General features: G+C 40.4%; 2 protein-coding genes across 2 annotated transcripts in view; one reads left to right on the top strand and one right to left on the bottom strand.

Annotated features, from left to right (window-relative positions):
* camk4 (calcium/calmodulin-dependent protein kinase IV) overlaps positions 1-18,880 on the top strand; it is a 52,500-nt gene extending 33,620 nt beyond the window's left edge. The window contains exons 5-11 of the mRNA XM_036529894.1: positions 1,295-1,367; positions 9,579-9,669; positions 10,775-10,849; positions 13,116-13,191; positions 15,354-15,480; positions 16,507-16,659; positions 17,209-18,880. Coding sequence (XP_036385787.1) covers positions 1,295-1,367; positions 9,579-9,669; positions 10,775-10,849; positions 13,116-13,191; positions 15,354-15,480; positions 16,507-16,659; positions 17,209-17,373 — 760 coding nt within the window. The 3' untranslated portion in view covers positions 17,374-18,880. The remainder of the gene's footprint in view (positions 1-1,294; positions 1,368-9,578; positions 9,670-10,774; positions 10,850-13,115; positions 13,192-15,353; positions 15,481-16,506; positions 16,660-17,208) is intronic.
* A 1,320-nt stretch (positions 18,881-20,200) lies between these two features.
* Positions 20,201-24,865, bottom strand: stard4 (StAR-related lipid transfer (START) domain containing 4). The gene is made up of 6 exons (XM_036529612.1): positions 24,791-24,865; positions 23,235-23,345; positions 22,773-22,822; positions 22,463-22,589; positions 22,049-22,166; positions 20,201-21,721 (listed from the first exon to the last, which is right to left on the bottom strand). Exons 2-6 carry the CDS (start codon positions 23,337-23,339, stop codon positions 21,498-21,500), a joined length of 624 nt encoding a protein of 207 aa, XP_036385505.1. The 5' UTR covers positions 23,340-23,345; positions 24,791-24,865; the 3' UTR covers positions 20,201-21,497.
* Positions 24,866-26,782: the final 1,917 nt, after the last annotated feature.

The following is a 26,782-nucleotide window of genomic DNA, read 5'->3' as shown; positions in this document are numbered from 1 at the left end:
ATTGAATTGAAATACTTTTCATCACCATATATAGTTGCCATTTTTTTTTTATTCAAACTCTGCCTGTTTTACAGGGGATGGAACTGAAATGGTATGTGCCTGTTACATAATGCCTTTAGCAGTACAAACAGCACTCCTTGCAGTTGTCTGAAAAGAAGAAAGAGGACATGGTGATGCTGAAAAGCTTTACTGTATAAATAAGTTATGACTTTGTTGTTCTGGTGGCATCAGAAGAATGGGTTTTCTATAAATGTATTCTTGGAAAGTATGGAAGGCATGGCTTTCTTGCAGAATTGAGTCTCTGCTGATGCTGGGTGAATATTTAAATATATTACAGATTTGATACTTTTGGTACTTTTTCAGACTTTCATTTTCATTTCACAGGATTGGTTCAAATTTGTTGTTTAAAATTTGTGTTTCTCCGTGACCCACAGTATGGAAGTTCTAAAGACAAGTTATATGTGGTCATGGTAAATCAAACAACAGATCACATACAGAAGTCACCTAACCTAGCGGAGTCAGCCAGTCAAGGGAGCTTTAATGTTTCATTGTTATGCCCATATATTTTGTTGCATCATAAATGCTTTGTATTCAGGAAACTAGAAAACCAAAGCTGGTGATTTTTGCCTTTGTTGATGAATTTATTGAACTTTGACTTCTCCGATCATGCATTATGTGTAATCGGGGAGGGGGAGGGGGTTAAAATAAACCATTAAGTTTGTTGAAACTGTTCACATTTAAGAAGACAGGATGGTGAAGTCCTTCCTCATCCTTGAAACTTAACAGACCAAGGGGATAATAAGTAGCCGCATGTGAACTATGCTGGAATCAATGGGAGATTAGGGATTTTCAAACAGTAGCCATACAAGGTTATCCACAGTAACACAGTTGGCTAGATGTAGTTTTTTCTTCAAAATGATTTACCTCAAGGCAAAAGTGAAGCTGACTCAGACTCTAGCTCTCCATGTTTCATGTAATAAATTCACTTTGTTAATTTCAGCCTTTCTTCCTCTTTTCTTACTTTATGTACACTCTGGCTAAGTAGAGCTCAACTGATTATGGATCTGGTTTATAAAAGCGATATGGCACTAAAACCTGTGGTACTTCATGAATGTTTGTATGGCTATGGGTTTAGCATTTGAAGAAAGGGAAAGAAAACTTGGGCAATGGTTATATTTTGTTTTTTTATCAGCATTATTTCTTGGGGATTATTGTTTCAAAATATTTTGTGTCAGGCACTTCATTTCATGAGCTGAATGAATCATCTCATGCCTGTTCTTCTGTTATGTTTCAGAATTGTTGAGAAGGGCTACTACAGCGAACGTGATGCTGCAGATGCTGTCAAACAGATACTGGAAGCAGTGGCGGTGAGTCCATGTTTATATTTATGTCATTTTTTCTGATGTGTGCTTCAGAGAATGGCATATCAAGTATACTACTCCTTGGAATTTGCACTCGTTGCTATTAGCTGCTTCTTTCTGTGTAGTTGTGCTTGACTTTTTGTTGTACTGTAATAAGACCTACATAGCAAATATAGATGTAGATGAAGACTAGGATTTCATCAACAAAACTGCTCCAAACTCCAACTCCAAAACTGACCCTTTTTATTCTAAATCAAATTGTATTTATTGAAATGTCTACATGTCCTAAGTGACTGAAACAAACAGAACAACACAGTAAGGCCATGCAACCAGCTATGGCCCAGTGTAAGATCTGCCTGTCTGCAGATTTAATTCTTACCTTTTTCACTTAGGATTCATTTACGCAGCTGGGCATGACGCTCATGTACTGTAGTTGATGCAGTGCTGTATTAGGGAGTTGTCCATTCATTGCAAATGACACAACTGGGGCCTCTTGAAAGAAAATCGTTGTCATGAGGAAACATACCCTGTTGAGCGTGCACCTGCAATTCATTCACATGTGGAGTTTATTGTGGAATGAGGTCAGCGTGGAGACTGGCAAAGTAAGGATTCACAGATGAGGAGTAGGTACTATTTGTCCTCCTTTATCTTATGGTATGCTTTTAAAACCAGCCCTTGTAATAATTTATCGGGTGTGTTACGTGTGTTATCGAATTGTAGGCATTTTTTTCAGCTGTCCTCAGAGAATGCATTGCAGAAGCCTAGACAGGTGCCATTTCAGTTTGTTTAATAATAAGGACAGATAGTCATGATATAATTTTTCAGTAACAAAAGATTAAGTACAGACAAAGACAGGGAAGGAGTGATTTTGAAATGATTACATTTTCAATGAGTGGCAATTCGTTTTGTTCACAAGCCAAAAACGTAACTGGGTGCCTGGATCGCATAGAACATTCTGTATAGCCTAGAACAGAAATGGAAAGAATAGGTCAGAAACAGGTGACGTTGAGTTGGAACCTCTGCTGACAAGTGATGAAGATTGACAGAGGTAAATTGGGCAAAAGTCAATTAGGACCATTGAGGCAGTTAACAATACCTGTTTCAAATTACAGCTCCTTCATGAAACCCTCATGGTAACCCTCAGAAAGCGCTTGTGCAATGGCAACGTGTGGGGCAGAAAAGGTGTCAGGCATTGAAAGTCTAATAGAGGATACCCATTTTAATTCAAATAAATTCTAATCACATGCGCATGTCATTTAGAATGGTTGGAGTCCATCTACAGAGGCTCTATATTGCCGCTGTTCTTTGACAGGGGAAACTCTTCCCACCCACCCACCATGCTTAGGCCACCTTGAGCTGATATACAGAGTTGCCTGCTGTAGATTAAATTATGTATTGTGCTATTGATTTACATTATTGATATCAATTAATTGAAATGTTTTGTTCCCCAAACACTGAACCCTTGTTTTTGTAGTCTGGAAACACTGAAGAAGTACAATGGTTTATTTTACTGGCAGTGATTGATGCATCATTTAGTCTGAAATAGTCCATGAAAATCTATATATAGTGTCCTATCAAATATTAACAATGCATTCATTCAGCCTGGCAATATGAATTACTTTTAAAGAGGGCAAAGTGCTGAAAATAGACTGGTCGCATGAACAGGGTGGGTAATGATGCTGTTCTTTAGTAATATTTCCACTATTTTTGTGATACTTGTACATCAGGTGCAAAAATAAACACAAAATAAGGCGCCTGTGTTCTTAATTTTTGCAATTACATGCCACTCTTGAATTATGTATTGTGTATAGTAAAATCATAGCAGGGTTGTTCTGCATAGTGCTGTTTCAATCACTGTCTACATCACAAAGTGTGAGCAAACCTCTGAGAGGAACGATTAGCAACCATATGTCACTTTCAGTTACTAGGACAGGGATGGCAGTTTTCTGTTGAGTCCTCCTGACCCAACAAAAATAACTGCCTTAAGCAACTGTACTAGCAAGTGGTTTACACAGGTGAGGTGACTTTGTTTTCAAATAAAGGCTAAGCAGTTACTGGAGGCAGAGAGAAGGAACAAAGACCACCCATCCTCTGGACTTATTTATAACCCTCAGGCCATTTCTATGACCGGAAGGGAAAGCTGGACTCCACCACTGACTGATGTAGGATGCACTGTAAGGTCATTGAAGAAACATAGATATCTGTTTGCCTTGATTTTTTTTCATCTGCTGGAGTCAATAAATGAAAAACATCACAGGACTCAATTTAAAACATGGAAATGGAAATAACTGAACATACCTGATCGTGATTTAGAGGGAAAATAAACTGTTTGAAATGAAATAGAATGGGTTCCATGGTAGTGAAACCCATTGTTGTAGGAACAGAACACAATGTCATATGTAATTTCAGCAGTGCGTTTTGATCTCAGGGCAATCCATAACACCTTATTTTGCACAGAGATGTGCAACCTTGAATGACAGTGATTGTATGATTTCTTTGAAAATAAAAACATAACACTCAGTAATTGATAATGAAGTGATGAGTTTATTAGAGCAGAACCCAAAATGATTGTTTGCGTAAACTACAACTGCATAGATCATCTCATCCTATTCTCAGTGGATTACAAGAAAGTGAGAACAATGTGCCCGGAATGTGCTTTGTGTAGGGAGGCGATTTATTACAAATTTCTGTCACATCCTGCTGGAGAGTTTCATTCTGTTTTTTCAGCGCCTCTGCCACTAATATCGGTGTGCTATTTTTAGAGCTGAGCCACGAAGTTATAGTGGAGGGGAGTGGCAGTGGACTGTAACAGGAAATGTAGAAATGTTTCTCTTCAATCAAACAATCAAAGCAGGCTTATAGGCGGGCACAGGATTTTATGGCGAGATCATCTCAGAGGAACCCGTGCTCATGTCAAGGAGCCACCGCTCATGCGTCTCCACAAGTCGACTTTTCGTTTCCTTAGCCTTCAAAGCCAGGGGTCCCCCTCTTTGCCTTAATCTTTGTCATTCATAGACAAAAATGAGAGACAAAATGGGGGAGTTTAACGATGTGCATTTTCTGGTCTGTCACCACCTAATGATTGGTCTCTCATCACTTAACGATTAATTTCTGGCAGCAGCCCTCCATCTCGCCTCAAGAATTGAGGTGGTTGAGGAGAGTGTTTGTACCGTCGTCAAAAGTGTGGCATGTTCGATAGGCGTCAACCAGCCCGGGGGGGGGGGGGGGGGGTCGGAGTATGTTCATGAGGAAGGAGTGAGCGAGTGAGCCTGCGTCATTGATCAGCACCTCTCCCCCCGCACTTCGGCCACGTGAGCGGGAAAAACATCTGCTGCTTTCTATTTCTTAACCTCTTCTCAGGTTGTGCGCAGGACGTCACCATTTACACGCAGGCTGTCTGCTGAAGAGTGTTCTGCTCCGCTCGTATTCCTTTCCCCTCCCCTCGCTGATGTCACTGTGGCCAGGGAGAGTGGATGGGAAGACGACGTGTGCATTTTTACATGTGGGAATCAACGCAAAGAATGCTGACCTGAATAACAATACAGAAGTGTGGTCCCAGTGGCTGCAAAGGCCCCTTCCTCTGGAAAAAAAGCTGAATCTGAAGCTTCTACAATATACTCTCACATTTTGAGTCAGTGGGGCTGTAGAGTCAACCTTGGTGCCATGTTTTCACAAAATATATGGAGACCTACTGTAGGTTCATGACAACCTCATAACTACAGGTGGGCTGCATCAGTACACCAAGGCTGTCTGGCTTTCTCTCTATCCTGTGAATCTTTGTGGTCACCAAACACACTGCTAGTCCCATTTAGACTGTCTTTATTGAGCTTAGTGTAGTGATATGAAGGAAATCAATACCACTTTATAACAGTAATCTTCTTTGCAGCAACCTGTCGTCCTAAACAGCTCTTGTGTATTGCTCTAAAGAAAGTAATCACCCAAGAATAGCTCTGGGAGCATAGAGCATTCTGCACTGTTATGTTCTAAATACCTTTCCTTAAATGCAAGTGAAGCTGCTAAAGTACAAGAACAAACAATCTCATTGGTCAAAACCTTAGTTGCAACAGTACTCACTAATGTAACATTCAAGAAGCATATCTTTGTTGAGATTCAGTGTTTAGGAAAAAAGCAAGCTAGATTGAAATTTGGAGTTTTACAAATATATAGAAACAGTTTGTAGTAGGAGTTGAAAGTGTTGAATTTTATGGTAAAACCGCAACACCTTTTACTCTCCTGTGTCTTTGAGTGTTATTGCAATTCATCAAGGCTGCACTTAGAAGGCTTTTAATAGAACTCAGACCATTACTTTCCTGTGGCTAAGATGATGCTTGGTATTAAATCCTGGTGGAGTGCAAGCCAGCTTAATTCTCAGTTATATAGGTGCTGCAACCACCTGTAATAATACAAGAAAGTAGTTTTCATGTAATAAGGTACGCTCTGTCTGTTGGGCTTCTTAATAGCAAGGAGATGTATTGTATCGTGAGAAATCCACTATGAGGCATCAATATGCAATTTGGAATTTGAAATTTGAAATATGGACTATTTTAACTAGGCTTCCTCCTTAGAAAAATATATGCTATGGAGGTTTGCAAAGGGTTTGCTTTATCATTGAAACAAGAACTCTATTTAGTAGTTTCCAATTTCATTTTAGTAAAAAGTTCAACATTTTATGATCATTTTGTATATTTTTCCTGTCTTAGGCAATAATTTTATGTTTATGCTTCTTTTTCTCTTCATATATTGCTTATCACATCATAACTTGTAGATATCATAGTTGTTGAGAATAGATAGATATTGTTGTTGTTGAAATTATCATCCATAATGCAGCTCTGTTTTGGGGGAATACAGCAAGAAATTGTCAGAACTCAGGCAGGGACTCAAGCGCAGACAGAGGAGATGGATGCCGAAAACGGGTTTATTAATCCAAACCGGTAATCCACAAGACAAAGTCAGGGCAGGCAGAGTCAAAAACCGGGCAGACACGGCGACCAAAACCACAAGGCAAGAACGAGGAACGAAGTCAGGAAAAACAGGCAAAGAAACAGAACTGGCAGGCAAACACGAAGAACCAACAGCGAGTAGCGACACAGCGAACTGAGACGACCTGGCAACGAGACGCAACACGAGCAGGACTAAATAGGGCAAGGCTGATGAGGAGACGGGGTGCAGGTGCGCAGGCAGGCAGGTGCAATCAGTCAGGTAATCTGGTGGGCGGTGACAGGGCGGAGAGCAGGGCAGGGCTGAAACACAGGGAAAAACAAAAGCACATGGACAGGGAAAAGAAAACAACCGGCTAAGACGCCGCAGTCATGACAGAAATATTCTCTTACACTTTTCCGCTGAGGTCATTCAAGGTTTTATTCTGAAATTTGTGGATATCGGGTATAGAGGGTTACTACCACAAAAATGGGCAGCTGTGTGTGGTTTCACCTCTCAGTGTTGAAGTGTTTATTAAGCATGTGAACTAGGTGAGTAAAACTGGGTTATTTGTCAAAATGGGTCTCTCCCAGCGGTCTGCTTTGGCAGTCATGAGAAGCCTGAGACAGGCCTCGTGGGAATTGTCGTTCGAATTGCACTCATCTGACGAGATAGGACACCTTATCTGTGTCAGCTCCTCAGAGTCTCTGAAAACAGGGAGGGAGTATTCCCCTCTGACATTGCTAAAATATTACCCTCTGAAATGGGAAGTCATGAAATAATTGCAAAGGGAACCCGGTGCCTGAAAATGAGCTCAGAGATGTCCTTTTCTCGAGAAAACATTTGGCCAAAGAACCTGGAATGTTTTATGAATAGATGGTAAATGGAAAGAGGGATAGTATATTTGAAGTTTTTTTTTTCTTTCATGCTTTATGTACAGTTAATTCACAAATTATGAAATCCTTGCATTCAAAAATGTTTCACTAGAAATTTGCTTTTGGTAGGATGCATAACCTTGGTTGGCATCTGTAAGAAATAATCCCTCAAACATAATGCTCTCCACTTCAGAGGCATTTGACTAAAAGGGATGTGGTGAGAGGCATATCTGTGTGAACTAGATAGCAAATTCAGGAATGGAAAAAAAAATTAAAAGACTGGCACTTTTATTTTCATGGAATGCTTAAGGTACTTAAATGAATGAGAGGTACTTTTATATCCTTTTAAAATATTACACAAACCCTGATTAAGGCTGATGTAAAGTGATTGGGCTCTAGTTCATGACTAATCGGGTACCCCCTCAGAGTTAAAGATAGCCTATCCCCTTTATGTACTCTATCTCACTCTTCCTTTATTAGTTAGACCTTTTTACCACGCCTTCCATCAGGAACCCTTTGGAGAACAAAATAAGTAAAATCGGTTCTGTTCTCAGCATTTGGAGCATTTAAGCTTTTGCTGTCACACGGCCTCCTCCAAGATATTAGCTGAATTAACCATGCCAGCACTTTGCCAAATGATAATTCAAACGTAAAATAATTGCCTTCCCCGGACATTTGGGCAAGGGATGAAAAGACTAGTTTTCATTTTACAATTCTATTGTCCAACTTCAGATTTTTTCAACATGTGCCTGTTTTTTGGTCTCTGATGTGGTAGACTGCTGTGCCATTAAAGCGTTTGTTGCATTTTCATGGGACAATGTGATATCTGTACCGCATCTCTGATCTGGCAAGCAAGCCCGGTATCCAGTGAGTCTTGATGATGTCTTTGCGGTGGAGTGTTTGCTGCATTAAATATGAGCTCTCTGGTATGAGTGAATTATGGAAGCTCTCTCTGATGCGGTTTCAGAGATTTATGTTCAAAATGCATTCGGCAGCACAGTCATGGAGAAGTGGTGACAAGTTCACTTAAATCAGAAGCTGTCAAACACATGACAGAAATGTGGACCGTTGAGTCCCGTCTGACCGGGCTTTCAGTTCACCAGAAGAATCGTTTATCAAACCCATTCAGGTCCCTGTATGAAGACCAAGAAACCAAACGCCCAAAACTGGTCATCCGTTTTATGTGTATGTTTTCTGTATATGTTTCATATTGCAGCTATTAGGAACTCTAATTTTATAGTCCACCCACTATACTGGGCCTCCGAATTTCCTGTGACACCAAGAAATGTATGTATTGCAGATTCTGCCATCACCAAAACCTGCCACAGCCTTTTGATCCAAACTCCAACCATGTTACTATAATATTGAAATAACAGCCTCATCAGGGGTGACCATTTTATTCTCTGTTAACAGGCAGATATGCATTATCTACTCAGAGTGCATTGTTTAATTGGTTACCATAGCATGACTTTTTCTCCCTCCATTCAGGATATGTAAAATAAAATTTCATGAATTTTGGGGCGGTGTCCTGCGGTTGGACTTGTGCCATGTTGATTCTCACTGAGCACTCTGAAACTCCATGCTTTCAAATGGGGTTAGACCAGGGTCGCGTGTGGGAGGAAATTCTTCAAAGCACAGATGCGAGCGGTATAGGAAATGAAGGCAGAGAGAGGTTCAGATCCCTGCTGTTTGATCTGCAAGGGGTGCAGAGATCAACAGGAAGCAGGGTGGCATGCCGGTGTGCCCTCCGCACACAGGAAGGGGAAGGGACGGCATATTTTTATGGGTAATTAATGGTACCTAGAGGCGTTACAGTGCCAAACAGACACGGGTTGAATGAGCCGGTGAGGAGGAGTGTGCTTTGTAAATAATTCAGAGACCGCTTTTTGAAAATCAGGCTGTAATTGGAAAGACACCTGGTGCATTGACACGCAGTCTGGAAGGTGTTGAGGTGTATCCCATGCTAATACGAAGCTGTCAGTATGATTGCTTATTTTTGAATGCATACAGCTCTGATGGCTTCCTTAACTCTGTCACGCTGGTCTAGGAATCTAGGAGTTTATCAGGCTTTTAAATATATTTCAAGCTTGTCAGGATAAGGGCGAAAGAGGTTTAACTTAGCCAATCAAATGCCATATTAATCAAATTAGTGCATTTAAATGATCATTTTGGAATGGAAAGCTAAAAACCCTCTGGTTAATAATGTGTCCATCTCTGCTCAGTAGAAGAATTTGTGCGGTCTTGTATTTACCCCGCAAGGGCTGTTATAACGATGGCCTAAATTCGGCACAGCAGCACATTGTGGAGATTGTGTTGGTTGGGCGTGGGGATCTTGCATCACTGAAGGCTGATAAACACCAAGAAAGCTGGCATAGCACTGTCTGCCACCCTCCTCAGTATCTGCTCTCCCCTGTGTCCGTTGCAGTACCTTCATGAGAATGGAGTTGTGCACCGTGACCTGAAGCCTGAGAATCTTCTATATGCCACCTCCGCCCCTGATGCTCCTCTCAAAATCGGTGAGTGACAGACTCCAACGGAGGGTATCAGTACAGATAAATAAATAATAAATTCTATAAATACTGAATTCTCAGCTCCCTCTGCCTCATGCTGATTTGCTAATTTGTGGTGAAGACTGTTGAAGGAGCAGGGTCTAAAACAGAACATCCATAGCTGGCTTAGCATCGCAGACAGCACAGGAACCTCCTGTTACCAGCAGGAACCTCCTACGTAAGGAAGTTGGATGGCAAGGGTTGGGAAGCTGTATAACAGCGGTCATAACATAGAACATCTGTGGAATTATAGTAGCGTTCTGTGATCCTCCTTAATCTAATACAAGTGGAATATTTTTGTCCCTAATAGCCATTTATAACTGTGGTGACCAGGTACTGATCATCAGCTATGAGTGTGGTTATGCATTAAACTCTGTCAGTACACCTCATCAGGGACTGTTAACTGCATCTTTCAGGTTTCTCACTAGATGCAATTATGACTTTTGTCAATATGAATTTCCTGCTATCTGTATATAATGTTGGAATCATACGTGATTTCATCTTTGTATAAAGTCTTTTAAAGGAACACTCCTGACACCCTAAGGACAGCTCCTGAAGCCATTTGACACAGAGTTCTATTATGAAACCATCTATAATAGCTCTTGTGGCCGTTGTGGCAGAATGATTACACACAGAGACTGCTTCAGGCGACTGCAAGCACATGGTTCTCATTCACAAAGAGGGAAGACATTACGCAGATCTCAGGCACTAATATTGTCCTTTGAGAAAGCCAGAATCATACCCACAACCATCTAAGCATGGGATGTGTGTGTGTATGTGTGTGTCTGTATGCATGAGTGTGTGCCTGAGCGTGTATAAGCCTACGTGTTTTCTCTTTAATGCCTCCAGCCTTAATGAAAAGGCATATGAGTCTGCCTGGCCTTATTTTTGCTGTATTTAGAAAGCTCATCAGAGACTGCATTTTCCAGGTTTCTCACTAAATGCACAGATGGCTTTTGTCAGTATTTATTGTCTCATTTGTATAGATAACGCTGCATTCACACATGATTACATGTTTGTATAAAAAGCACAATCTATACTATGTATAATGTTGTAATCTTTTTTGTTCAAGCTGATTTCGGCCTGTCAAAAATCGTAGATGACCAGGTCACAATGAAGACAGTGTGTGGGACCCCAGGATATTGTGGTGAGCTCATGTTTTCTGTGTTTCTGTTGAAATGATGTTTCGTGTACTCAATGCGCTCAATACTTCTGTTTGCGTTGTAGTGGTGCACAGCACTTGACATTTTTGTAATCATTCCTAAATCAGATCTGTTTCGCTGTGATAACATTGTACTCATAGTCCTGCTTGTGGAGAGGTTTCAAGAATGATCTCCATTTACAGCATCAAACATACTTGTCATTTTCTAGCTTTGTATATCCGTGATATTGATTGCATCTCTGCAGCACTTTCATCAGTTAAAGCATCTTTTTGATTTCAAAATATATGCGAGAGAGATAGAGAAAGAAAGACATACAGACAGACAGGCAGAAGCAATCAACCTTAAGGACACTGCTTCTAACCACCACTCAGTGCCAGTTAGTTGACAAGCACTTCTCACTGTTCGCTGTATTGAAAGGCTGGGAAATGAATGATTCATTTTCTATATGACTGTTTGCAAGAGATATTTCAGACCTGTAGCCTGAGTCATAAATCCATATGGAAATGCGGATGAAACACCACAACATGTCCACTGCATAACATGTCACAGCAATCTCTTCCTGCCTTCACAGAACAACAGGAAGTGTTGAGCTGCACTGTTGATGTGCACCCGTGTAATGGATCCCTCTGCCCTGGAATACTGCTTGTGTTATGTTTATAAGCCCAGGCCTGTTTTAAGGCTCAAATATGACAGAGAGGTCAACAGTCTCGGAACGTCTGTCTGTGTTCATTACTCATGTTTGTAAGAGGCCAGAAGGCAGAAGATGCCACATTGGGTTGATTTGATTAACGGATTGTGAAACCATCTGATGCCTTAGCTATTTTTAATACAAAACTACTGTTATTAACAATATTTATCACTGTTCTCAATAATTGTCTTCTCAGTCATTACATAACTCCGAGGGAAAGGTCAAGTTCCAGATGTGGTGGGGCACTCAGATAAAATAACGTGGCGTGTTACTTTGCAACTGTAAATGTATTGTTATTTATTTAACTATATTAATACACTTGAGGAAATTCTAATTAGCTGTTATGCTAGTTGAATCCACAGTGATCTGCCAACAAGCTGAGTGGTGAATGTATGTTTTGCGAAATTTATGTATATCACCCTACCTCCAAAGCACAGTGTTTGATAGAAAGCTTTGCCAGAAAATTAGTCAGTTAAATATGTGTTGCTCTTATTTGAATCCAGTCTTTTCAGCTTTTCTTTGCTTTTGCTTTCACTTAAAATATAGTTTGTGAGATCTGTTTTTTCTTTCTGGTAGGTTGGTTTATCTTTTCTTTTTAACCACAGGATTAGCACAAAACACTCAATAGGAAAAGGTGCTAACTTCCTAAGGACAGCTCCTGAAGCCATTTGACACAGAGTTCTATTATGACACCATCTGTAATAGTTCTTGTGGCCATTGTGGCAGAAAGATTACACACAGAGACTGTTTCAGGCGACTGCAAGCACATGGTTCTCATTCACAAGGAGGGAAGGTATTACGCAGATCTCAGGCACTAACGCTGTCCATTGAGTAAGCCAGAATCCTACCCACAACCATCCAAGCATGGGATATGTGTGTGTGTATGTGTGTGTGTGTGTGTCTGTATGTATGAGTATGTGCCTGAGAGTGTGAATGTCTACATGTGTTAATGAAAAGGCATATGAGTCTGCCTGGCCTTATTTTTGCCATATTTAGCAAGCTGCTACAAAGGTCCTGCACACCCTTTGATCCTTCTGAACGCATCCATTCACTCAGGAGGACTTGATCAATGTTAATTAAGGTTAATTAACTGCTTGCAGCAGAACTCCGCAGACCTCTTACAGAGGGAGAGGCGACGGCAGATACACTGGGCACAGTAATTGAGAGATCTATGAAGGCACTGCAGATCCTTCTGTGAAGCACAAGCTCCAACAGGGAGATTCGCTTCATCTTTGCGTAAGCAGAGGATAGGCACTTTACCAAAAGGGACAGTCTCTGTTGTACACTAAGGATAGAAGTGTCTGTGTGAACTCCTGACAGTTCCCACTCAGAAAGGACCACAGGAACCCCCCCCCCCCCCCCCCCCAACCCCCCTCATCATCCGCCTCCACAGTGTCAAGCACTTTCGCATTTTCTGATGGGTGACAGACAGAAATAAAAATGTCAAGCCGAACCTTTCAGCTCCCTCACTTTGTGTTAGCATCTAGCTGGGAAAATATATAGTTATCCTAGCTTGCAAAGTGCTGATACTCTCCGTCTGTCTCCCTCTCTGTCCTTCTCAGCTCCCGAGATCTTGCGAGGATGCGCTTACGGGCCGGAAGTGGACATGTGGTCTGTGGGAGTCATTACGTACATCTTGTAAGTTGCGTCTGTTCCCGAAAAAAAATACTTGTTCTGCCTTTCATTGAGACCCTGTGATACTGAGTCGCTTGAAATTCCCCTGTCAGCTTAACACTGCTTGGTAAATAGTGGAGAAGTCCTGGGTATTTAAAAAAACACCTTATAGACTGCTTGCTGGAGCAGCCTGTGAAATCACTGATAAACATGAAGCTGTCCCTCACGCCTGTTTAAGAAATAACTTTGACTACTGTGGATTGTTGACAGTAACAAGGAACAGAAATAGTCACTTGGATAGGAATTTTTAAAGATGTTCAAAGTCTTACAGCCCCCAACCTGCCACCTCCACAAATTGATATGTCAAACACACCGCATAAATCAGTGTCTAAATGCCATAATGTGCATGGAACACATTTATAATGTCTGATCTCGTTTAGGTTGCAACACTCCAGCCTAAAATTCAATGAAGTACTGGCTAAACACGGGCCAGTGGCACAATGGATAATGTGTCTGACTATGGATCGGAAGATTCTAGGTTTGACGTCTCACTGGCTCATAACTTTATTGTAACCTGTGTAAGTCGCTCTAGATAAGAGCGTCTGCTAAATGACATTAATGTAATGTACTGTAATGCAAAACACACAAAAAGCAACGTCACTGAGAGAAGAGGGAATGCGGGCATGCCTGCCATTTCAAAACACCCTGTTTGTGTTTTAAGCAGGTAATCATGAAATGGTTTCGCTACCTTCAAAAATGAAGGCGTTGCGATGGGGGCTGTTTGCTACTGACAGCTGGGTGACAGACGTGCGGCTCTCTCGGCAAATATGGAGATCTTACTCGGAGGGGAGTCCCGCGTCTCTTTCGTCTGTCGTGTGAGGCAGCAAGAGACACAAACTGCCCCTGAAAGACGATATTTGGTGTCTTCTTCCTTGGGCCGGCGACTCGGGAGCAGGCGTGTAGGCGCACGTCTATTTTGACACGGATTCACGACGCTCGGTGTCAGGGGAGGGGGTGTCGGATATGGAGCGTAAGCCGCTCGAGTGAGAAATCTGATAGGCGAGTACACCTGCCACGACACTGTTGCCACCATATGAAGGAGAGTGGACAATGGACATCCGGCCCTTAGGTGATGTTACATTATACCAGAGATCAGAGCCAGAAAAGGACCCTATGGCGGAGCAGCCATATGTGTAGCCTTTATATTTAGCATAATTCAAAGGTTCTCATTCTCCAACAACATGAGTTTGCTCCTTTTTTTAAAATGTAACGTGGTATGATATAGAGTGCATCTTTCCAGCTTGATCTAAAACTACTGGTTGCTGTATTGATTTCTGCTATTGCACAGAGCAACCCACCCATAATGTGTCCATCCTCTGTTCCTACAGATATGCTAAGCGCTGTGTGTCTGGTTCCATTATGTGCGTTGTGTTCCTGATTCATCTCCACCCTTTTCTCTCCACATCCCTGATACCACACCAGTGTTGGTGTGTGGGGGGGATTGGTTTCACACACGGAGGAATAGAATGTGCTCTCTGCGGACCCAGCATCCTGTCGTGCTGTACCCTTCACGCCATGTTGGCTCTACTTTTGTGTCCACCTCGTGGCCCTATCCAGTCCTCCTGCCATCTAATCCTGTGATACGTCATGTGTGTCTCGGAAGAGCAGTGGGGTGTGAACAGCCCTGATAGAGCCGCTGCCAAATTCAGCTGCCGGTGGAAATCGCATGCACGATGGGCTTCGCGTGTGGCAGGGCTTTCAGTTTACACGGTCTAACCTCTCACAATGTAGAATGAGAGTCACATGCTGTCATTGTACATTACAGTGGAGTGTGTGTTTATATTTCATTCGGTATCTCTGTAAGACACTCAAACACAAAGACACACAGACACACACACACACACACACGCACACAATCTGCGTTGGTGTGTCAACTGTATGTGTCCAGGCATTTGTGTCGGTGGCCCGTGGTGCAAAATCTGCAGCTTTACAGATGGCCAATGAGAGTAAACCGCCAAGGCTGACAGGAAGAAGGCTCCTTCAACTCGCTGCTTCTCTCAATAGCTCAGGAAGACACCTGCTCTGTGACACACATTACAGGCGGGCGGATTTTGGTTTGCTTTACTGTAACTCCGGTGTCTGAAAAACGGCCAGAGTCTTATAATGTGTGCTTTTTTCCCCAACAGATTGTGTGGCTTCGAGCCCTTCTTTGACGACAGAGGAGACCAGTACATGTTCAAGAGGATTTTGAATTGTGACTATGAGTTTGTCTCCCCCTGGTGGGACGATGTGTCTCTTAATGCAAAGGACCTGGTGAGTGAGAGTTCGAAGTGAAGTTGAGCTGAGTTCAAGTTCAGCCTTCACTCCATCAGAATTCACAGTAGCCACCCTTCACAGCAGTCATCGCATAGTTCATATTTTGTACACCTATCAGATATTATTATTTCTTGTAAGTCTTTCAAGTCATTTACTCTCCCTCAGAAATGCAACCTGATGGTATGGCTGCCTAGACAGTGATTTTTGACAAGAAAACTGAAATTATCAGCGCTGGAGGATTTTACTTTTAATAGTTTTTATTTAAAGCAATGAGCATGTAACCAGTATATTTGCATGTCTGTAGTTATATGAACTTTTCTCTTTGTTGGACTTCTCCTCAATGCATTTTACACATTGTCAAGAACATCAGTCAAGAACACTTGTCATATTTAAAAATTTACAAATGCGTTACATATTTTTCAACTTTTCTTGTTCAGAGCTGTTCTAGGTATATTAAAAATAATTGAAAGTTTTTTTGAAAAATTGTAGGAGGAAAAGTTACATTCCAGTATATCACAATACAGAAACTGGATTGAATATATGATTCCTTAGAAAAAGAAGGAGTCCTCCTAATTCCCCAAAATCCTTGTGTTATGTGTGGCTTCAGCATACCCTTACCTCAGCACTTCTATAAAGACAAAATGTTACTGGTACAGTAAATGGGTGATGTATAAAAGAGTTTTCCCTGACGTTAAGTCATTTATTTGATTAATAGACACCTTTATCTAGCATAACTTTCTTCATCTGGGTAGTTACCAAAGAAATGAAGGTTAAACACCATGCCCAGTAGTCCCAAGGGCAGTGTCCCTCTTAGGGTTTGAACCTGCAACCGGTATCTGGTTACAAGGCCAGTTCCCTAAACGTAAAGGTTGTAAAGTTCACATGTACACAGTGCACGTGAGAGTACTGTTAAAGAGTGAATTTGGATTCTAAAAAACGATCATTTGTAAAACTGTTTGGCAGGACATTGACACACTTTTGACAGGAATGCACATGTATTTGCGTGTCATACGTGTCCCTCAGGTGAAGAAGCTGATTGTTCAGGATCCAAAGAAGCGTCTGACAACCCTGCAGGCACTGGAGCATCCCTGGGTGACTGGGAAGGCTGTTAACTTTGCCCATATGGACAACGCTCAGAAGAAGCTCCAGGAGTTCAATGCCCGCCGCAAGCTCAAAGTAGGTTCTTTCTAATGACAATACCATAAATGGCAGTTCTGGAACAGAGCCTTAGCTTGCAGCAATGAAGTGTTGATGGTATATTTTCTCACAGTATGCCGAGTTTGCAGAGTTTGCAATCTCATGTTAAACTTCAACAGGCACGAAATCCACCTCATAGACTGTGATAAAGTGCAGTCAACACTAGTTTATTGATTACATCTTAAGCTTTGATCAGCAGTCAAATAGTAAAATGAATTAAATTCTATGAAATATTGACTAATTCAACATGAAATCCTATGAGGTATGGAAACTGCATATAACAAAAAAATAATGGAAAAGGAAGTTGAGATATTGGTGTTTATTGGCGCTAGGCTTATCTGTCATATAGTATAAAAATTTTCTACTGCGAATTGTACTGTAGCAGATTTTTAGTACTAAGCACCCTGACCTTCACTGTATAATAAATCCCCAACTTTGCAGATTACATACCTGACATCCAAATGGATTCCAGAATCAGAATTTTCAGATGTGTTATAAAACTGTAATTATTGTATGTGCTTTGGGCAGGCGGCAGTAAAGGCCGTGGTGGCCTCAACTCGACTGGGCAGCGCTGGCAATCATGGCAGCACCGACAGCAACAAGAACAGCTGCAACCACTCTCCCGTACAGGAGGGGGCGCCAGAGAGCCAGCCACAGGACAACCAGCCGCAGATACAGAAGGAGGACTCCTAGACCTGCTGTTTGTCCTCCTCCACGTCAAGGCCGCTCTCCTTGCTATGGAGGCACCCTCGCCCCCAGAGGGATTGTGGGAAACGGTGGAGCCCACCGGCGCAAAAAGAATTACTTGTCACATCTCACAGGACTGGGAGCAGTGATGACTTCGCTCAGATTTTAAATGCATGTGACTGTTTATCAATTATAAAATGCTACCCGCACGAGGCAGTCTGCGTGACGTGACTTGGCACAGTGTCATTACATGCCAACCAGTGTTTGAAACACACGTGAAGCTGACAATTTTCCCCCTGAGAAAGCCCAATCGCTAGGCTGTGGCGAGGGGCTTCACTAGGTAATAGGTATCTCTTCTTTTGGCTTTTTCGTGATGAACACATTTTAGTAGAGTTTACAGTTTGTTTCTCTTCTTATTTTGCTAATTAGACACCATGATATCTTCTTATCTACGCCAAAGCATTCTAGGACAGGAGCCGATTGTTTATAACAAATAACTTCACCTTTTGCTTTGGTAGAAAAAAAGGATATTTTTAAATGTTTACAGAACTTCTTTAGATTTATATGCAAAATACATTCCGTTTAAATTACAGAAGGAAAACAATTTCCAAAATGGCCATAAAATTGTAACTTTACTAGATCTTGTAAAGAGAATGCCTTATTGTATCTTACTCACTGGTTTATACACTTTATTAGAGACAGGCCTTTCATATCTTGTTAATTATTAGACTACAATGGTATGTGAAATACACATGCTTTGCACAAATATAAGGAGACTGCACATCATCCAATGTATTCAATTAAAATATCTGCAAGGTTTGCTTTGGCATAAAGGACAGTTTACTTTTGTATACCAAAATACCCAGTTTACAATTTAAGTGGTCCCCTGGTGTCTACTGCAAAGTGAAAACTTACAGTAGCAAGGGAATCGATATGTATAATGTCAACGGAATAATCAGCATTAGTGCCAAATACACTTGCTCTTAAGGACTGTACTGCTTTTTTAAAAAGTTGGTTAGATGGAAATGTACCTTCCCTCCCACTTCTGAACATAGATAAACATAGATTTTGTTTAGGTGTGCAAATATTATGTTTGTTAATATTTATTATTGGCTAATGGGCTGAATCTATCATAACAGGCAGCTTTTCGAAAAGAAATGTATGTTTATAGCGTATTTGTAAAAGAAAAAAATTGCTGTTTTTTGACCCGAGCAATGTACTCGTCAGCATGTTTGTTTGTTATTAATTCCAGCATCAGGGAACGTAGTGGGCAAGATATCTTTGATTTTTTGCCTCTCTCTGGCAACAGTGGTTAGTTAAAGCCAGGAGGTCAAGCGGGAAATGCAAGATGGCTGTTTAAATGAGGACATTGTTTTGCATGTGGGAATGTTCAACTGCTGCAATAGTCTTTCAATAATGCACTGTATTTTACGGATGTACATGTATAAGAAATTTATTCTTTGTTTAACACTCTATGGCATTGACGGCCATCTGTAGGCCATGTAATACAAAATATGAAAAGGTACAAATTTTGTATTTTTGAAAGGGAAGTCCAACCATTTACAACAAGGTTTGCAATGAGAGAATTGGAATATATATATATAGGACAGTAACAATGAGAGAGTACCCTCTCTTTTAGCCAGTCAGAACTGTGAGAAATATCTGCATTCAGATGTGTCAACATACAGGCCATACTGACAGTTCTGGCAGTTTTGATTGGCTAAGAGACAGTGCCCACTTAAAAAGGAAGTATGCCAACATGAATCTCCAGAACATATGTTCCAGTATGAGGGACAGATGACACAAAGCATAAGAATGTATATCACCTCAAAGCAATGATAATGGCTTTATATATGTCCTGTATGCCCCATAACCTGGTTTAAAATGGGAGGACATCCCTTTTGAAGTTTGTATATCAGTATGTTTCTGTATCTCAGCAAACATTTGAAAATGATTGTAAAAATCATACAAATATTTCTCAAGTGGTAACTATTAGGATTGGTTTGGTCTGTATTCAATCATTAAAAAAATTAAAAAACTGAAAAACATTTTGAATGAGCTGGAAGAAAATTCATTTTTTAACTGATGCATATTGAAATGCATGTGAGGATAACTGGCTTTACAGGCTATTAAGTGCAAGTAAATTTTGGGATTCGTTTTGATCTTAAAAAAACTAATTCCCTGTAAATGAACTATTCATATAAAATATTACTGCACCAGAACTGGTTGTCACATTTTATTTCAGTTAAAATATGGATGACTCAAAGGGAAATGAGTTAAATGAACAAATTTTAAAAAATGCTGCCATGGATAAAGCCAAATCACTTTGCAAATCAGTTTTCACTGAATCGCCCTCCTCTGGTGTAGTGAAAAAATGAACTTTTTTGTTTTGGGATTTCATGGACTTGGTTATCTTTAGACTTAGAGAAGTCTGTTATTTGTCCAATGAATAGTCTGTACTTCATTCTAGCTTATACTTTTTTTTCTAGTAGATGACGAGCTCCCCATTATGCTGTCAGGTTGTTACACGCTGTAGTCAAAGTCAAATTTCTGGAATGACACAGCAAGTCAAGTAAAATAAAAACTTACCACTTTAATAATATTGATACATCCATACAACATAAAGAAATTCATAGGCATAAATTAATACAGCAAAGCGAAATGAACATTTTCACTGAGGAAAAAAGGTGCAACTGAATGCTTATTTCCCTTTTATGGTTTCATTAACAGAAAATCCACTTGTTTTACATCATACAATTTAAAATGTGGAAAAATGAGCAAGTTAAAATACAGGCAGTCAAAATGTCAAAACAGGAGCAGATAAATACACTTCCTCATAAACTGCACTCATATATATGTATCACATTTTGCAAACTACATTGCATACAACCTGAAAACTAGATCAATTTACAAAATAATGCACCAATAAACAAATCAGATGGTTTATGTCAACAGATACACACAGGTTTCACAGATGGGATTTTGGGTTTCCTAAACCTGAAAGCAGCGGATTTTAGAATGAATTCCTAGTCTAGTCTGAATTCCTGAAGGTTAGTCCCAATAAATCAAACGTGCATGACTGGAATGAAATGGAAACACTGAACTGCTTCGACATCAGTATTTATAAACTGGAAATTCAGAGGCTATTTTACAAGTTAGGAAGCAAATGCCACAATGTCCCTGCTACTGTTCTTCTCATATATGTTCATTTTGAGACAGGCAGACAAATTCATTTTTATTTTTGTGGCCCTCGGTCATCTAGGTGGGACTCCAGATGTTTCTTAAATAAATTCAGAATTTCATATAACATACTACTGTATACGATTTTATGGAAATTAAATGATAGAAAAACCATCCTTACGTATTCTTATTGGTGTGCATACAGTACTAAAAATTCTTAATTAATCAAGAAAAATATGCATAGCAACAATTAGGTCCGTTGTATGACATCCACACACATTTTTTTCCACTCCAACACTTTGGTAACATTCCTTTTTACATTCATGCTGGCTGTATGGGTTAATCACAATGTATATTGCTTAAATCATGCATTCAGTAAATAAATGTATGTTTATCCTATAGTTTAAAAACCTCACTTATCACACACAAAACTCCTTACACAGTGTCCCTTAAATTAGCACCATTAAATTATAGTAAATCATTAAATACTCTATTGCATGCACTGTCCATCAAATATAACTTAGCTGGTGGGTGCACCAACTATATATCAGTCAGATTAAAGTTTTTTTTTTTGCATATTCCTTTGTGGTAAGGTTACTACTAAACTACTGTTGTGTTAACTATTTTGATCTTGTAATTAAGATGCTCTTTATGAGGGCACCTGCCAATTAAAATCATAATAATATGATGTCTCATTAATATACCGAAGTGAACCTAATGTAAAATGTACAGTACTGCATTTGTCTTAAACCTGCGGCATACCACAGTGCAACACAACAGACACACCTATCGAGAATGAGACTGTGGTCTGAGGTGTATGAGAACAGAACGTAACTGGCTACATTTAGAAACACCAACCCTGAGCTAAACTATGCTGGAGCTTCAACAGGAATGAATGGAGTGGTGAGGTGGTCCTTCAACAGGAAGAGGAAGGGGGAGCGGATGGGACTTCATTTTAGCGTCCGTCGCAGGTCTGTGAAGAAGTTGACCAGGGTGCTGGCCATGGCGGTATCCACCGCGGACTGGGGGAGCATGCCCCGGAGGTCTGTCTGGATGTACCCTGTCAGGAGGCTCTGAGATGAGCCGGCCTCTGTGGGCACGCAAAACCATCCGCAGGGGTGGTTGAAGCCTCGGACAAAGCTGTGCTGCTGGTCGCCGTGCTCAACGCTAATACCTGGTCAAGAATAATTAAAGGACCGATATGAAACCACGCTCAATATAGTTGGAATCTGCACCCTGTTGGAGAATACAACAGACTCTGAATGAAGAATCTATAAAATACTCCAGTTTGCTAGTCTTACCTCACATCACACATTGTTACTATATTATACATATAACTCTAAAAGAATCCAAGCTATCTGACTAGCCACAGAAAGATTCACAGACTACTGTACTCTGCAGAAGAAAACTCCAAGCATACCTGCCCCAAACATACCTAGTAACACAGTGGCTACCTTGTGTACCAGTACATCATTTTAGGAACATTGACAGGTATACTAACCACAGGACAGAAGTCCGTCCTGGTAGTCTGTAGTGTAGGAGAAGTCGATAAACTCCCTGGGAGCGATGATGTTCCAGAGCTGTCCAGCAGTTGTGTAACGCATCACACAACACCCTTGCTGTAGACACAATGTAACTGTTACACCAAGTTACATTCTTTTTGTTGACATTCACATATATGATTGTAGGCAGCATATTGAACTATCGTAATAGCATTCCTTGGATGGATGTGTTTTACTAAAATCATGAATTTATGTCTGATAATGCATAGTCAAACTGTCACATGGCTATGAATGGAAATCAATACTAAACTACATTTGGCACGTTTTACCGTATGATGTAGTATGGAAAATCATACTTCACAGCTGACGCTTCAAACAAAAACACTGCTGACAGCTACCTAATGAAAACCTACCTTATCAAATGTTTTTACGATGTCCATTGATGTCATCAAACTATCCCAATCCAATCTGTATGGTCCAGGGCGTATATAGTCCACTATTCTCTTTGGGCTGTCCTTTACAATACCTTCGGCTTTATACCTATTAACAAAGACCATTCATCCTTCATCAGGTATTATTTATCATGCCACGTTCACTTAACACAGGACTGCAACATTTATTAACACTACTCAACACACAGACTAACACAGAAATATACAGAAAGTGAAAATGACACTGACACAGAAATGCATACAGTGAAAAACCATAAATGAAAATGCTTACAGATATCCACTGAATTCCTCTGATGGCTTTCTCCATACTGTTACATCCTTCTGCAAAATGAAAAAAAAAGTATGTATATAATTTAAATCATGTAATCATCACAAAGTTTTCAGCTAATAGGTATGTCTACTACTACTTACAATAAATAATATAAAATTACTGCTTACTAAAACAACAACAACTTCTTTATTTTTTCACAACACTGCTGTGGTTTCTTTGTCTTGGACCATCAATTGAAGATGTAACAAACATATGGTGGATTCAAAACCACTTACTCAGCGGTCCAAGAAACAGAAACTTGCTGTATAGAGACTGAAAGAGGAAATTAGGTGTCTGCTTAGCTGTGTGATTTGGTAACTGCCTAAAGTTTCTTTCATGGATTTCCTATGAAAAACGTGTATCCCTCTATACGTACAAGTATCACCAACATAAATTACACTTTAGAGAACACAGTTCACCCACCGATTTTTTGGCGAGCCTCCACTCATCGTCCTCGATATTATGATAAGAGATAAGGGTGTTCTGCAGCTGCGAAGTCAAAACGCTGATGTCCGGTAAACTTCCCATTTGGTCCTGAAACAATACATGAATATATTGATTCGATGGTATAATCTCAAAATTAATGACTGTGATAAGCAATACATATTCCTAATTTCACATAATAAATCAAAATGAACACAGGCTCATCAGCTCAGGACGCAAAACATGCCCTCCATGACGAATTCACTATATTGAAATTCGAACATCTCACACTACATTGGCCTACCGCGATATTCAGTCTTTTACAAATCATGGAAATGCACCACTACAATACATAATGGCCAGTTGCTGCAAACGCAGCAATCAACCCTGTCTTTGGTGTCTTCTAAGGAGATCAGGTCTCACACACACACACACACACACACACACACACACACACACACACACACACACACACACACACACACACACACACACACACACACACACACACACACCCACCACCACCACGACCACCAACACCAACAACAACCAAAAAGCATTTGTTATTGTACCAGTGGGTTTCCGGAACATCCATTATGAAAAACATGTGACCCTATATAAACTAGAGTTCACTAGACATCTTAACAATAGTTGACAATCTTGACAATAATTCGGCGGCAAGACTAATAAAGGCACGGGGGTTGAAGCACCTTTATAGGGTTAGGATTTAGCTATGACCGGCATGGTTAGTCATGTGGAGGACAAACCAGAGACCAGAGAAAGGTCTGTTGGTCTCCAGCTAGGTAACAGCTCTGCTCGCGGTGATGTCAGCTAAAGGTTAGGCAGATGCAGGCAATGTTGCATGCCTTAGGGTTTACTTTGCCGTTGTAACAAAATCCAGATTGATCAGCGCCACCACCTGGGATCAACCGCTATCTTAAATTAGCGGCGATGTTTAAACCTCCAGGTCAGACCACTAGTTCAGAAATTGTGTAGTCATCTTAAAGCACCGTTCCTATTCTGGAGGACCAGTGAGGAGGTAACAACGACTGTTTCGGTGCTGGGCGGATTTTGATCAGTGGTCTAAACCTCTGTCAAGGTCGTTGCAACGGCCCGCTGGCGTTTTCATACTGTTTTTATTTCGTATTGAGCTCTGCGTTGAGCACTACGTTGAACAAAAACCTTGCGATTAAAGATTGGTTGGCATCTAACTCAGATAGCATTTGCTAACAAGATAACGTTAATTTTTTCTCATCAAAACTAGCTAGCGACAAACGACAAATTACTGAGCTGGATAACCAGCAAGCAGGACAGCCGTTTACAGGGCAGCCACAAATCCAACAATTTATGTTATCTTGAAACCAAAGCTGGAGACCTCGTTAGATCGCTAACTAGCTATCCACCTGACTAGCTACAATTTCTATTCAAATGACATCAGATTGACACATTACCTTGTTTACTAGTCAGCTAGTTGATACAGTAATCTCAGAGACAAACACCATAATAATCTGTACTCATACTACAACCATTTGTATTGACAAATTTATTTTCCATACCTTTAGAATTTATTCCTTCTTCTCATTCAATTAGTTGGATCTTCAAGTTGGCACAATAAGGAGGCGGATACCGCGTGAGCGACACCCGATGAAATTGACAAAACAAAACACCAATGATACATAAGGAACCCTCTACTGATTACCGCCCCTGGGTATGGTCCCGCCCCATTAATACATTTACAGCCGTTGATTGGTAGGTCGATAGAAAGAGGGCGTTACCACTTCTGGGGCTAATGCCGATTTCATTCGCCAATGTCAGCGGAGTGGGAGCGCATTGGTTGGAAGACCCTCGGATGTTCCTTTGTATTCAAAGATGGGAAATAACTGAAAGACGAATGAATACCACAGAGGCCTTGATAAAATATGCGCTTCGTGAGCACAACACGATTGTGTTTTCTTCAACGACTCAGGAAAGGAGAAATAGCTTTAACACCGTGAAATAAATGTCAACGAATCGAACAATCCTTAAAACATCGTAGACCACCGCTACATCAAGCGATTGCGCTATCTAGCACAACTAACTTGCTGTTTTCACTAGCTCAACTCGTAGTAACGCGGTTCAACCTAGTAAAGATGTGACCTCCTCGGCTGTTACCAAACATCAGGAGGCTACGGTCTCGGTTCGTACTTTGACCGTAGTGGTACTGTGTGTACGGCATGTGCCCTAAAGCACGTATCAATAACAGTACTGTTACTAGTGTAGATATTGCAACAATAATGATTGTACCGTTGTTAGCTAGCCATCTTTGTTTTTAATTAAAACAACATGAAGAATAATACTAACTGTGTAACCCTCAATGCATATTTCAACCCACTGGATTGAAAAAAATGTCTATGAACCATACAAATGCCATACTCTAGGATAAATTAAGTTAAATGCTTTGTCGCCCCTCTTACTTCAGAAACAGATGGCCTCAGTGTTCTTAAAATGATTAACTGTCAATAACTGTAATTTGCATGCCTGAATCAATTGTGAAGGCATTCCAAGGCATTTAACAGAATGCGCTTGCCAGCTTTACATTATAGTTAATAGCTACTCATTTACAACCACTGCTAATGCTTACTGTTGCACGGACAGGCATATGTAATGTAAAAATCACTTAGCAACCTTCTATGTGAAAATTTCACATGTTGGCATTTATGTTAGAGAATGTGCGCAAGCTCTAAAAAGAAACCTTTAAACCTTTGATAACGTTAGTGCTATAATTATAAAGTAAGTAATGTTTATACAAAATTAGAATGGAAGAATTTATTTGATTTGCAGTTATATTGTACATCTGAATTCGCTGCCTGTAGCTTTCAAGCAAGATAAGATACTTTCATGAAAATCCAAGCTGACATACTTTGAAGGTTATTAATTTGCACAGTGGTTTGCATATTTTCCTCTATCCCCTTGGAGATGGGGAGTTTTATGCAAAACTATGTGAAACCTCTAAGTGGACATCAGTAGTCATCATTAATAAGAAAATAGGCTAATGCTGTAAGAGGTGGTGTTTGGTGCAAATCAAGATAATTGTGCCCATTGAAGAGAAATGTGCAGTTTTACTGTTTCTGAAATGTGAAGCCAAACCATTTTCTGAGTCATGTATGTGTGTATGCAAAGCAGAATTTAAACATCATACATAATTTAAATTTATACATTTTCAAATATGGTCAAATCCTGTCATAGTTAATGGCAATTTCTTGAAGTTCTAAGTTCACTGCAAGGGCACCACACTCAGGACGTCAATTTTAACATCACATGCCTGTCATTATTTACAATATCTGTCAATGAATAAATCCTTCCTCACATACTTTTCTTTATAATCTGACAGGACAAAAGTGATCCTTGATTGAACTCAATTCTTAAATACTGTCTACATATGAATAATGTGAAATGCAGTATATAAAAAAAAAGTACACTTAATCTATCATGTATGTGATTGGGGGGAAACAGATTTGGGATGGCAGGTATGCCATTCAGCCAATTTGCAGATTGGCAGAACGTTTCCA

This window comes from Megalops cyprinoides, chromosome 5 (genome assembly GCF_013368585.1).
Source record: "Megalops cyprinoides isolate fMegCyp1 chromosome 5, fMegCyp1.pri, whole genome shotgun sequence".
Lineage (NCBI taxonomy): Eukaryota > Metazoa > Chordata > Actinopteri > Elopiformes > Megalopidae > Megalops > Megalops cyprinoides.
The sequence above is the reverse complement of the archived record's forward strand: the minus strand, read 5'-3'. Positions and strand labels throughout refer to the sequence as shown.